We start from the raw sequence: 13510 nt of genomic DNA, 5'->3' as shown, positions 1-13510 counted from the left end.
CTTGCCGTTCCTGTGGCTGAATAAAGGCCAACAATGTGTCTGGGAATGGGAATGCACGAGAAGTTTTCCATGATGGAGGGGAATGGGTATGTGATGTCACAGCCACACATTAAAATGGGAGTTGGATGTTAAAGGAACAGTATTACAGAACAAATATTGCATGTCCCGATGAATGAACAGGCAGGTTATTGGGGACAATGGGTAGGGAGGAAAAATTATTTTGCACAACACAATATTTGATGTGTCCCTTGTTTTGTGTGTTTTAAAGCCTGTAACCCATCAAGGGTTGAGATGGAACTGCTCCTGATAGCTCAGTTGGTAAGTGCAGTGCTCAGTGTGGAACTGATCTACACAAATCAGGCAGGTCCTCTATTTGATCCCCTATCTCTGCTATTAGCTGATCTCAACTGAGAGAGCATTGGGGATGGCTACAAATGGGGATCAAACTTGGAAGCTTCCTACCCTGTTAGGTTCAGTTAGATATACTACCTTTTAACAATTGAGCCTTTGGTGAGATTGGGATTTTAAGAACTTCTCATGTTAGCAATATAATTGAGATTACAGTGCAAGTTTGGATCCAATACTGTAAATGCTCAAGTTTAGTAGGAACACACTTCCAGATCTAATTTATGTTCTGTACATTTCAGTTTTACTTGGGTGATCTGTTGTATTTTTGAATGGATTGTATTCATATCTGGGCCCATAACTAGTGGCATTCTTTCTGATGCCATTGAGTGTTTGACTTTCCTGCCTAGGACACTCTGCTTGCATTATCTTTGCTTCAACTGTGCTTATTCCACTTCTGCATGTAATGCTGCCTACTTTTGAATGATGTCACTTCCTGGTGCCAGTATGGTCAAAGCAAACTTTTTTTTTATTGACCTTCTGTGAAGTTTAAAAAAAAATTAGCACCTTAGACCTGACCTCCAACATTAACTTCATTTCTGTCTGCAGTGCTTGTATCTCTACAGTATCAATACTGGACTTTCATTGAATGTTAAGCGCACAGTGTCTTTTCATACTACGTCACTAACTCTCATGCACTTCTATTCCTCTGCCACCCATCTTTATTTCTCTTTCCTGTGCTCGTGCTCGTCCTCCTCTCCTGGTTGCTGCTCAGCTTTCCCCGGATCTCAATAGACTGAAGGAGAAGTACGTCAGGACTAAGAGAGAATTCCTGGCCATGAAAGTCAGGGGCAGAGACGTACAGGAGCTGAAACAGCGATATGATTGCAAGGTACCTCTCCATCTTTCTACTCCTCTCAGTTTAGAGAACCCAAGCAACACTAATATTACTAGAGAGCGAGGCTTCTATATGATATTAAAAACAAAGTCTGGATCCTGAGCACTTGGGCAGTCTCAACCCAGTTCCTAGTGGGCACAACCCCACAGTATAAAACTGCCCCAATCTCGAGAGGCCACAGGATGGTTGGTTTGGGTAATGAGATACTGTTGCAATGGATGATATTTTCTCAGGTTGGAGTTGAAGTATATTGTTGGGGTTGAGTACAAAAAGCTTTACTCTGCATCTAACTCTTCAGTACTTGACCTGGGTGTGCTTGAGCTGACACTGGGTACCTGAAATGGGCAAGGTTCCATTTCTCAACCCTGAACTCCCTCACCTTGTTGATATTTTAATATCCAGTAACATTACAGGTTCACGGGTTCGTTACATGATTCAATATACCTTTGGATCCTGCATTTTTAAAAAAAGAGTGCTCTTTGCCTGATACCTCACCACACTGCTTTTATCTTCCAAGCTTCCACATTGAAGAAACATCACCAAGGTTAAAAAGAGTAGGAGATAAGTGGTTTGATAGAAATCTAGGGTTTAAATAGATTGTAAAATGAATTAATGAACAATGGTGCAATGCATTTTGATTTCAACACCTGAGGATGAAGGAAGGATATGTAGAGTGGTGTATTTAGAGCTTTGGAGAAGCAAGAGATGAAAAGCTCAGAGGAGCAATTACCATAACAGCAATAATAAAGTGGAGAGAGAAATTTTGAGGCTAGAAGTGATCTGCTCGATTCTGGACCTTTTGCAAAAAAAAACTAATCGTTGGAAAAATTCTGCTTGAAGTTTGCTTTATTTTTGAAAGAACTATTACCTGAAGGAGTGACCTCCAGGTATTGGCAACCTCCATTCTATCAATATTAATGGTACAAGGATACTAGCTCTAATGCACATATGTATTAACTGTCGTATTATTCCTCACACCAGATGCAGCAGCTAATGAAGGCGGCAAGAAATGGGACTAAAGACGGGCTGGAGAAGACAAAAAATGCAGTAATGCGCAAAGTATCCTTCCTTCAAAGGAGAGAGTCTCAAGGTATTGTTAATGACTAATTTGAACTGTGTCATGGGCTCTTTCTGTATATTAATACCTTTACTTGCCAAGAACTTGGTGTGAAAATGTAACTTTTCTGTTTTGTGGCTTCTTAGACTTTATTTTGTAATGGAAGATTTATTTTCTGTGAATTGTTTTACACAGTTATTATTGTGTGCAAACAATGGTCTTGGATCTTGATGACTACATTTGTGCATGAGCCATAACCTGGCCATTTATTAAAGGGATTTCAACACCCTGTCAAATAGGAATGATGGGCTGGGCTTATTGTGATGTTGGAGAAAATTATAAAAACACTCTTTTGAAAGAACTATTTGGTCTGACAGGCTTACGTTAGTTCATCTTACTCCTATCTTCCAACCTTCTCACTATAATGTAGACTGGCTTAATAATACTTAATCGAGCTACCAAGTAGGCTAATAGAGGAAAAACTCTGGAATCACTTACGAAACAGTTGAATGCTGTGACGAGCAACTGAAAATTTTTTTTTCCTCAATGGATAAGAGGGCCAAATAGCCTACCCATCCACCTTGTGCTCACATCAAGTCAGTCAGCTCTCACCTACCTTCACCAAGCCTCTGGCACCTTGCCTAAAAAGTGAACCTCTTCTTCAGAAATTCACCTACTTGCCTCTTTTTATATGTGGTCAGTTGCCATCCCTGGCAACTTGTTCCATAAGTTTATTACTCTGTTAACATGACATATGGCTGTTCTATGATCTCTTTTGCTGTCCTCCAAAAGTGACTTTTTCCCATTTTAAAAACACCAAAATGAACGAACAGCAAACCCATCATTGTAAAGCAACATATGAAGTCTGATCATTAAGAAAGCTGGAGCTTCCCCCAGTGGAAAGTGCATTGCAAGTGTTATTTCCAGAACTGTGCCAATTTAGCTGGTCTCGGCCAGGGTGATGCTATAGACAGTACAAATGGTATTGGCGCTCCTGGACTGGAGAAGGGAAACATCAGGGTTTCTGATTACGATTCAGAGACTCTTTAGGCAAGGTGCCAGAGGGCTGGCGGAGGTAGGTGAGAGCTGACTGACTTGATGTGAGCACAAGGTGGATGGAGTAGGGCATTTGGCCCTCTTTTATCCATTGTGAAAGAACCTTCAGTTGCGCATCACAGCAATTAACTGTTTCTGAAGTGATTCCAGAGTTTATCCTCCACCACCCTACTTGGTAGCTCAATTGAGGAGTATTATTAAGCCAGTCTACACTTAAAGTATGCTATTTATTCTGGGTAAGAACATGTGCTTTGTGGACACTGGGGAGGGCATGATCCAACTGAGTTGTGATACCCTTCATGATCGAGTAGCCTGCTGATACTCAGGGTGAAGTTGGTCTTCAGGGGTAGCGCAAAATGGGCGCTAAGGAATCAACAGCCCGTTTTACATCTCGCCCGATTTTCCTTTCCACTCACTTCAATGGAAAAGAAAATCTGGCAGGATATAAAATGGGGTGTTGACTTTCTGTAGCCTGTCTAGTGCCACCGCTGAAGACCAACTTTACCCCCTCGCTGTCTAGGAGCACATAAGAAGAACGGTGACTAGAGTGAACTACCCAAGGGCAGCAAGTGCCTATGGAACAGTTCACCAGCACAAGTCAGCGAATGTAGGAGAAAAGTGGCTGATAGGATTAAAAAAGCTGGTGCAAAGATTTGACCTATTGTGAGACAGTTACATGTATTTTTTCACCTGGATATCATCCTCCAGTCTCTCCTGTATCGTCTGTTTACGAATCTGTGGCAGCACACTTCATTCCACAAATATCTGCTTGTGTGATCTAATCTGTAGAGTGTGGGTTTCCTGCTCCGATACAGTGGATGCTTTCCTTGTGTAATCTTATTGTCCTATTCGAAAAATAGAAGATCATATTTTAGGGAAAAATTTGCAGTAGTATTGCATCCTGCAGTTGTGTTTTGAGTCTCTCAAACTACATAGGCAACAGTAGAAGCTGTCATTTTTAAAATGTTAATTTTATTGGTAGACTTCAGATTTGTACTGAAACCATCTGCTTACATGAGTGAAACCGACAGCCACAGTTTCCCCTTCTCTTCCCCTTCTCCTGTAAGTGTTGAATCATGCTGGTCAATTCCAGGAGTGCGAGCTACTCTCTTCATCCAAGTGGCCTGTCTTCATGTACAAGCCTAGACAGTGAGCATCAGCAGCCTATTGGTCCACTTTAGGGACATTGCAATTGGCCAGTTTCTGTCCTTGTCCATCCTGAAACTGAACAAAACAGGAATCAATGGCAAACAATCAGGAACAGGAATCTTGGCTGACTTTTTTTAAAACCTAATATTCCTCCTCCCTTGCCCAGAGGCAATAAGGCCTACTGTAGTTCCACTGACATTGCACCATTTGACATCAGGCTGGGAATCCAATCAAGGAATCTCCTTATAAACCAAAAGCAAAAAAAACTATAGGTACTGGAAATCTGAAATCAGCAGAAAATGTTGGAAACACTCAGCAGGTCAGTTAGCATCTGTGGAGACAACAGATGAATTAATGTTTCAGATATGAATTCTTTGGCAGAACTGGAAGGTATTTGAGATGAACGGCACTTGAAAAGGAACGGAACGGGAGAAGATACTGTCGATGACCAGTTTGAACTGTGCATTGTGTTCTCTTCCCACCCTTCCCTTTGTTCTGTTCCTTTTTAAAATGCTGTTTATCTCTAGTATCTTCCATCCTTTAATACATTTACTGTATGAAAAATAGAATCTCATTGTCTGGCTATTACTTGCTTCCAGTGTTTGACAGATAATTTTGAACTTTTTTTTTCAGATCAGTATGAAGAGGACGATACTGGGTACCTCGATGTTCCTGTGTCGGACTCTAAACATCCTCCACCAGAGCTCAGCCCCATGCCAGCAGGGCTGACCCCTCAGCAGGTCTGTACACTTTAACACTTCAACTCTCTAGTGCGATGCCAAGATATTATTTTTGTTTGTGTTTTTCCACACAGCTCAGTGAATAGCTGAACTCTACCGACCAGGAAGGTCCCAGGTTTGACTTCTAACCTGTATTACGTTAGCTGAACTCAGCCTGAGCAGTGTTTAGGAAGAATTGCAATTGGCCTCAGTGACCATGGATTAGAAGAGGGAAAGATCAGCGAGAGTTCCTGCTGTTGGTTACTATATAGCGATCCTTCACCATTCAGGCTCACAGATGAAGAATGGCCATTTAGGCAAGTTCCCAGTGGGCAGCCAGTATCAATCGAGTCATATTTTGAGTCAGTGCCTCAGAAGAGGATGGGAAAAAAATTGGGCAGAGAGCAGGCAAGTGACTTGCTTCCACAGCTCTACCAATGGTACTCTTAAATTGGCCATAGAAGGATAATGCAACCTTTTTTGTTTTGCCCTTTCCTCTTTGTTTCCTTTCCCCAAATCAATTTCAGTAAAATTTCTTCCTCTTAGTGCTTCGTTTGGATGTTTCTGGATGCCCAATTAGGAGGTGTCCCAGATAGCTGTTTGGAGACCTTCTGATCCCCAACCCAAATGTTCAAAAAGATACAGAATTCTAAACAGTATGCTTTTTTTAGAGGAGGAGAGGTGTGTTTGAAGATTACAGTAACCTCTTGGTCTGGATAATGGACCAATCTGACCTTGTGGTTTTTGCCACCAGTTACACCACTCCTATATCACAGTTCCCAGTTATCAGTCATGAATTCTATAATATGAGGCCTATGGTACGACATTTGTGATACTTGAAGATCTTTTATTGACTAAATTGATTATGAAACTTAAATGTCTGTCTATCTTACCTAACAGATTGTGCGAAGGCATATTTTGAGTTCTATCGTGCAAAGTGAGCGGAGTTATGTCGAGTCTCTAAAACGGATACTGCAGGTAGGAGTTTGAGGTTCCATAATATATTGCAATAAATGCCCTACTGTGAAGAGTTGAAGTACAAGGAATATAGGAGCCACTGGAATATATCCAGACACTGTCTGACAGACAGTAAACAGCATTTGTTAGGTTGGTGCTGTAATTGCTTTGAGTTCTGATGACCAATTGCTTAGTTCAGTGTAAGTCAACACATTCGAGTAAATTGTTGTAATTTAAGCGTCCTGTGTCTGGTTGAAGTATCTTAGTGGGTGGGGAGGAGATGAGACGGAAGAGGTAGCCCTTTTACATAGCTGGGGGAGTGCGGAGTGCGGAGTGCGGAGTGCGGAGTGCGGAGTGCGGAGTGCGGAGTGCGGAGTGCGGAGTGCGGAGTGCGGAGTGCGGAGTGCGGAGTGCGGAGTGCGGAGTGCGGAGTGCGGAGTGCGGAGTGCGGAGTGCGGAGTGCGGAGTGCAGAAAGACGGTGGGTAGAGGTTTAGGGTATGGACTTGCCATGAAAACCAACTAAGGACCTTGAACAGTAGTATAGGACCAATGTAGATCTCACTACTGTTCTGTGCCCAGTGTCTGTTAAGACTCTGGTTTAAATACTGTAGGAAGCAATAATCAATGCTTAATTCAGTGTTGTTCATTAAGTTTATATCTGAGGCCCACTCTCAGGAATGCTGTAACTAATCGGACCACAGAATGATGGCCATGGGTCTTGGCCTATGAATTCCCAAGTGGTGAACTTCTAGTTCAATCATGCCACTTCGGGTAATTGTTGAGTGGAGTTCAGGTCCTTCCCCAAAGGGAAAGAGTGGGGGAAACCCATAGGACCAATACTTGTATTAAATAATTCTAATTTAATGGGACTTTTGCACACTCTATGGATGCTGGATTATCCCTGCCTTACAGTAGAATTCCAGTGTTTTCTCTTTTTTTAAAAATTCATTCTTGGGATTTGGGCATTGCTGTCAAGACTGGCATTTATTGCCTGTGTCTCATTGCCCAACAGATTAATACAGCTGGCTTGCTAGGCCACTTCAGAGGGCAGTTAAGAGTCAACCACATTGGTGTGGGACAGCAGTCACATATCGGCCAAACCGGGTAAGGATGGCAGATTTCCTTCCCTAAAGGACAATCTTTGTGGTGGTTTTTTTTTACTGATACCAGCTTTTTATTTCCAGATTTTTAAAACTAAATTCAAATTCTCACTCTGCCATAGTGAGATTTGAACTCATGTTCTCTGGATTACTAGTTCAGGCCTCTGAATTGTTAATCCAGTAATGTAACCACTACACTATCGTACACCTATGACAGGACAGCACTGAATCCCAGTTCACCACAACCAGGCAAGCCATGAATAGAGACTCAGAGGCACATAGAGCAGCAAGTTAGGGATCACTTGTAACTCTCCTTCCCTTGACCACAGGCCACATTACAAGCACTTAATCCATAATGGAGTGTGTGTGTTGTCCTTGAACAAAGGCTTCCTTCTCCCACCACCATTTAAAATCTCTGAACAGCCCCTCTCCCTCTTTTTTTCAGGAATATAAGAAGCCATTGCTGGAGGCGGAACCAAAGTTGTTGAGTGTGAGGAAGTTGCGGGTGGTGTTTTACCGTCTGAACGAAGTTCTTCAATGCCATTCGATGTTTCAGATCGCCCTGGCTTCACGGGTAGCTGAGTGGGATACCACAGAGAAAATCGGAGATCTCTTTGTAGCTTCAGTAAGTATGTACTATGCTTCTTCCCATTCCCCTGCTCACCCTCCCAAGCTCTGTGCCTCACTCAGCAACAGAATGAGATGTAACGGGAGCAGTGAGATAGGGTTAGTCAGTTTTATGGGGTTGCTCGCTTTCCTAAAGTTCAGCTTGGATTTCACCAATAATACTGAGATGTGGTTCACAGCACCTCAGGAAATGCACCTCCACTGGATATTACTGGGGTACTGATTACTTTCCTAACCTGCAGATGTAACTTTGTGGAATTTGTTTTTTTACTTGCAGTTCTCGAAGTCTATGGTGCTGGATGTATATAGTGACTATGTGAATAACTTCACCAACGCTATGGCACTCATTAAGAAAGCCTGCCTGACCAAACCAGCTTTTCTGGAATTTCTGAAGGTGAGTCAAAATGCACAAGACAATTCTTCAACCTCGCCGCTAACACTCCAGCCAGTTTTTCTTTCCTTCCAAGGACTCCCAAAGCTGTCATTGAATACCGATCAGGAGTCCAAACTGTGGCTAGCTTCCCCCCCCACACTTGGCCTTAAGAGCACTGAAGCCAATTATCACACCCCCTATGCCAGCCTAGCTGCGATCAGCCAACTCGGTACAGACTGGGTACCAAACCCGATGCTTGTTTATTCTGTATGGCTCAGTGCCATAGCAGATATTTACCAGAACTCATTTTGATTGCTCTTGTTTTGGATGATGTGGAGATGCCGGTGATGGACTGGGGTGGACAAGTGTAAGGAGTCTTGCAACACTAGGTTATAGTCCAACAGCTTTATTTGAAATCACAAGCTTTCGGAGCTTTCCTCCTTCGTCAGGTGACTCAGGTGAGTCACCTGACGAAGGAGGAAAGCTCCGAAAGCTTGTGATTTCAAATAAAGCTGTTGGACTATAACCTAGTGTTATAAGACTCCTTACACTTGTTTTGGATGGGGGTGCTGATCGTAAATCTCCCTTTACTTTTTTTACTTTAAAAAAAATGTTCCTATTATAGACTACAAACAGGCAGGTAATCATGTCACGACGGTTGTGAGATTTCTGTGGAATTGCTTCAAAAAAAATTGCTTCATTGTGAAATTTGAAATATTTACTATGAACTATCCTGGCAATCCATTCCACTGGGGGGCAGCAAATCCAATCTTTTGTCACTTGTCTCATCAGAAACCAGCCAGTTTGAAAAGCTGGCAAAGTGTTCCATTGCTCATTTAAAATGAATTAAGTACAACATTATTAAACATTTCATGCCCTGTATTAATCTTCCAAAGAATGTTGTGTGAGCCAGTTGCTACCATTATATTCTGTTCATTTTATTGGAAACAATTTTATTGCAGCTCTTGTTTTCTGAGGGATAGATAAGGGATTCCATCTTTTTCCCAAGAGTAAAACTGGACTCGGACAGTGGCTTGCGGTCTATTGTTTGATTTGCTGCTGATGCAAATTCATTGAAAACCTTAAGAATTAATGTCCCTCTATCACTAGATACAGGAGTAAGTAGAAAAGTTGCAGTCTTGTTTCTTTCTTATATAAAATACATAAAGTGCAGCACAAAACAGGCCATTCGGCACAACTGGTTCAAGCCCTTGATTATGCTTCACACAAGCCTCCTCCCAGCCCTCTTCTTCCACCCCTATCAACCCTATTTATGTATAGAAAAAGATCTTGGTGTCCAGCTTACACTTAAAAATTTTCACACAGCCCAAAACCAGACTGGTGGCAGTGATATACTGGAATGTGATTGCACCTTCTACCCTAAATGCCCTGCCCAAGCTAGTTTATGGGTTAAATATACAGATATGCAGGAAAGCAGTAGTTTACACAGTGCCTCAACCCAAGTAGCTTGGGTATGGATGCATAAAGATAGCTGCAATGCAAGTGGTTCTATTACGTACAGCGTAGTTCATGATGTTTTTTGATTATTTGATAAATGAGTACAATTTCAACTGTGGGACACGCCCTCATTCTCTAAGCAGTGACTGGATTACGTCACAAACTTGTAACATACTCAGGAGTCACGTGACATTCATGTCACAAATAAAATTTGAGTGGTTTACATTATCATCCCAACCCCTTTAAAGGACCTATTCGGTCGCAATAACAAGGAATAATATACTTGCCTGAATGTGAAGATAGGAGGAGCAGGAGGCCACCGATCACTCCTCCAACTGGTCACTGCTGCCTCCCGACCCGGTCACCCACCCCCCACTTACCTGAAGGATGCTGCTGGTAACGCAGAGGCCTGATCTTTAAACAGACTTTGCCGGGCAACCTGCCTCTTACACTCCGCAGATCGCCGGTTTGATGGAAATGAGGCCCCGTGGCCCAATATCGGGGGTGCCTCGGGCTTCACGATTCAGGCACAGGATAGTACCCTGCATCACCCTTGGCCAGTATTTCGGAGAGTGGACCTTAGTTGCTGTTGTGGCCCTCAACACAAAGCTAGTGAATAACAGTTACCATGATAGCATGATGTGGATGTTGGTGATACTCAAGATTATTTATCCTCAGCACTGATGTACCATTACAATGTACCTTTTAGGAGTTGCAGGAGGATATAGCAGTGAGGCTGTGCTGCGTGTTCAGAGCGCTTAGCAAATGTCACTGCTAATGGAAGTGGGGCAGGTTAATTACTGAGAGTTTGTCTGATCTTCTACAGCGGAAACAAGCCTCCAATTCTGACCGGATTACGCTCTATGGGCTGATGGTGAAGCCAATCCAACGATTCCCACAGTTTATTCTATTGCTCCAGGTGAGGGCAAAATAAATTCATTGTAACTATTAACTTGTATGTTAAATCAATTAGGATATTAAAATAGTGTGAAACTCTGCACCATTTAAGTGTGTAAATGCATTGGCTTGCATAGTACTGCATACAGTTTTGGTCTCCATACTTAAGAAAAGACATACTTGCTCTCGAGGCAGTACAAAGAAGGTTCACTCGGTTAATCCCGGGGATGAGGGGGCGGACATATGAGGAGAGGTTGAGTAGATTGGGACTCTACTCATTGGAGTTCAGAAGAATGAGAGGCGATCTTATTGAAACATATAAGATTGTGAAGGGTGGATGCGGTAAGGATGTTCCCAAGGATGGGTGAAATTAGAACTAGGGGGCATAATCTTAGAATAAGGGGCTGCTCTTTCAAAACTGAGATGAGGAGAAACTTCTTCACTCAGAGGGTTGTAGGTCTGTGGAATTTGCTGCCCCAGGAAGCTGTGGAAGCTACATCATTAAATAAATTTAAAACAGAAATCGACAGTTTCCTAGAAGTAAAGGGAATTAGGGGTTACGGGGAGCGGGCAGGAAATTGGACATGAATTTAGATTTGAGGTTAGGATCAGATCAGCCATGATCTTATTGAATGGCGGAGCAGGCTCGAGGGGCCGATTGGCCTACTCCTGCTCCTATTTCTTATGTTCTTACTGAGACAGAGACGTCAGGCTCAATCCCTGGTCTGTGCTGAGTTAGTTGAAAAGCAGCCTTGGGGGGGCGGGGGGGGAGAAATACATGTGGTCACCTCACACTGGACTGGCAGGGAAATTAGTGCTCCTGCTCCTGATGAGAATCCAGTGAGCCCCGGTGAAAAGTGTGGGTGGCCATCAAGTAAAAGTGGGATCAGCCTTGGCCTCAGCCTCATCTGCAACACCCACCAAATCTGAGCAGGCTGCCCATACTTGTCCAGGTTTACCTATGCTCAGTAGCAATTGATATCTTTTGCAGGGGAAATAAAATTTAACATCCTTGTAAATATCTTTTTTAAGACATATTAGGGGAGGTGGGCTTATTTCCTGTGGATGTGCCCTGCATAGGCAGGAGCTAAGGTCGGGGTATTGAAAAATAAAGGTCTCTGAGAGCGGCAGTTAAAGCTCTGTCTGCTCCTTGTTTTGCTCGGACATTGTTTCTCTTCCCCCACCTTCCCCCCCCACCCCCCCCCCCCCCCCCCCCCAAATCATCCTCCCAAATTCTGTTGCAGGATCCAAGCTGAAACTTTAATCTGCCATTTAACTTTTAGATACTGAGCAACCTGTTGTATCGTTCTTTCTTCACCCTATTCTGACCGCTCGCTCTGCTTGTTTCAGGATATGCTGAAGAATACACCGAGAGGACACCCCGACCGGCTCTCATTGCAGCTCGCCCTGACTGAGCTGGAAACGCTGGCAGAGAAACTCAATGAGCAGAAGCGAGTGGCGGATCAGATTGCCGAAATTCAGCAGCTGGCGAAGAGTGTCGGAGACCGCAACCTCAACAAGGTCAGGAGGAGGAAGGGATAGAGAGAGAAATGTTAGAGGCCACAATTGTACCTAACTGGCTTTACACAATGCAATGTAATCGCCAGCCAGTCATAACTCTAAAATCTGATCCATATTATTGGTGGGAAATGCATTAGGATAAACCTTTTAGGTCTGCACCCCAACAAATAATGGAAGTAAGAATTATAGGATCATGACTACAATAATACTGCATTATCACACAGGTGTGGTGCATTACGGTTGCATTTTGCAAAGGTGTTAGCTGTGGCTCAGTGGTAGTGGTCTCACCTTTGAATCAAAAGGTTATGGGTTCAAGTCCCACTCCAGAGACTTGAGCCCATAATCTAGGCTGACACTCCAATGCAGCACTGAGGGAGTGCTGCACTGTTGGAGGTGCCGTCTTTTGGATGAGACATTAAACCAAGGCCCTGTCTTCCCCCTCAGATGGACATTAAAGATCCCATGGCACTATTCGAAGAAGAGCAGGGGAATTCTCCCCAGTGTCCTGGCCAACATCCTCAACCAGCATCACTAAAATCGATAATCCATTCATTATCACATTGTTATTTGTGAGGGCAAATTGGCTGCCATGTTTCCTACTTTACAACAGTGACTATGCTTCAAAAGTACTTAATTGGCTTTAATGTGGTTTGGGACATCCTGAGGTCGTGAAAGGCACGATATAAATTCAAGTCTTTTTTTCTTGGAGGAAGAGTGTGGAGCTGGGGGAGGAGAAAAGCAGAAAGGGAGTAAAGAACTCCCCGTCCAGGTTAAATACACACCTGGAATGATCCTCTAGCTCTACTGTTGCCTTCCACTCCCCTTCCCCTGTCACAGAATAGGAAGAAGCAGCTGTTTCCTCTATGGAGGGCCCTTTCTCCCCTCCAAGTAGTCTGTGCTCAGATTATGAATTTTATCGCCTGATTATCTGGGTTGGCAATATTCAGCAAATTAAAGCCATTTCATTCGTTGCCAAATTTCACTTGTTATACGAGGCAAACAATTTTGTTCGAGTATAGCACTTTGCTTTTTGATTGAATCGTTCAATGGCTGACTGACTAATGGGCTGTAACAAAAGGATTGCACGTTTTTATCTGGAATCCATAAAAATTTTAATCTGCTCTTCTGTAATGGGCATTTGCACTGTCTGGTGGGGTATTGTGCCATACAGACCAGGAAGGTCCCGAATTTGATGCCTAACCTGTGCCAAGCTGCCTGCAGGGCAGTAGGAGTGCTACAGTTGGTTTCAAGGTCCCGGGCAAGGGTGGGAATAAGCAGCCAGGATTCCAACTCCTGTTCATTACTCAGTGACCCCTGCTCAGTGTGTGTCTGTGCATGGACTTCAGGTGAAA

The 13510-nt window shown here is 43.3% G+C and overlaps 1 protein-coding gene across 3 annotated transcripts in view; it reads left to right on the top strand.

The window, feature by feature from the left end:
- Positions 1 to 13510, top strand: part of LOC137301158 (rho guanine nucleotide exchange factor 10-like protein) — a 151802-nt gene that overhangs the window by 93241 nt on the left and 45051 nt on the right. For all 3 annotated transcript variants that reach the window (XM_067970603.1, XM_067970605.1, XM_067970604.1), the window contains 7 exons: positions 2225 to 2333; positions 5139 to 5245; positions 6125 to 6202; positions 7728 to 7907; positions 8187 to 8303; positions 10567 to 10659; positions 11988 to 12158. In XM_067970603.1, coding sequence (XP_067826704.1) covers positions 2225 to 2333; positions 5139 to 5245; positions 6125 to 6202; positions 7728 to 7907; positions 8187 to 8303; positions 10567 to 10659; positions 11988 to 12158 — 855 coding nt within the window. The remainder of the gene's footprint in view (positions 1 to 2224; positions 2334 to 5138; positions 5246 to 6124; positions 6203 to 7727; positions 7908 to 8186; positions 8304 to 10566; positions 10660 to 11987; positions 12159 to 13510) is intronic.

This window comes from Heptranchias perlo, chromosome 32, assembly GCF_035084215.1.
Source record: "Heptranchias perlo isolate sHepPer1 chromosome 32, sHepPer1.hap1, whole genome shotgun sequence".
NCBI classification, from domain to species: Eukaryota; Metazoa; Chordata; class Chondrichthyes; order Hexanchiformes; family Hexanchidae; genus Heptranchias; species Heptranchias perlo.
This window is presented reverse-complemented; position numbering and strand designations above follow the sequence as displayed.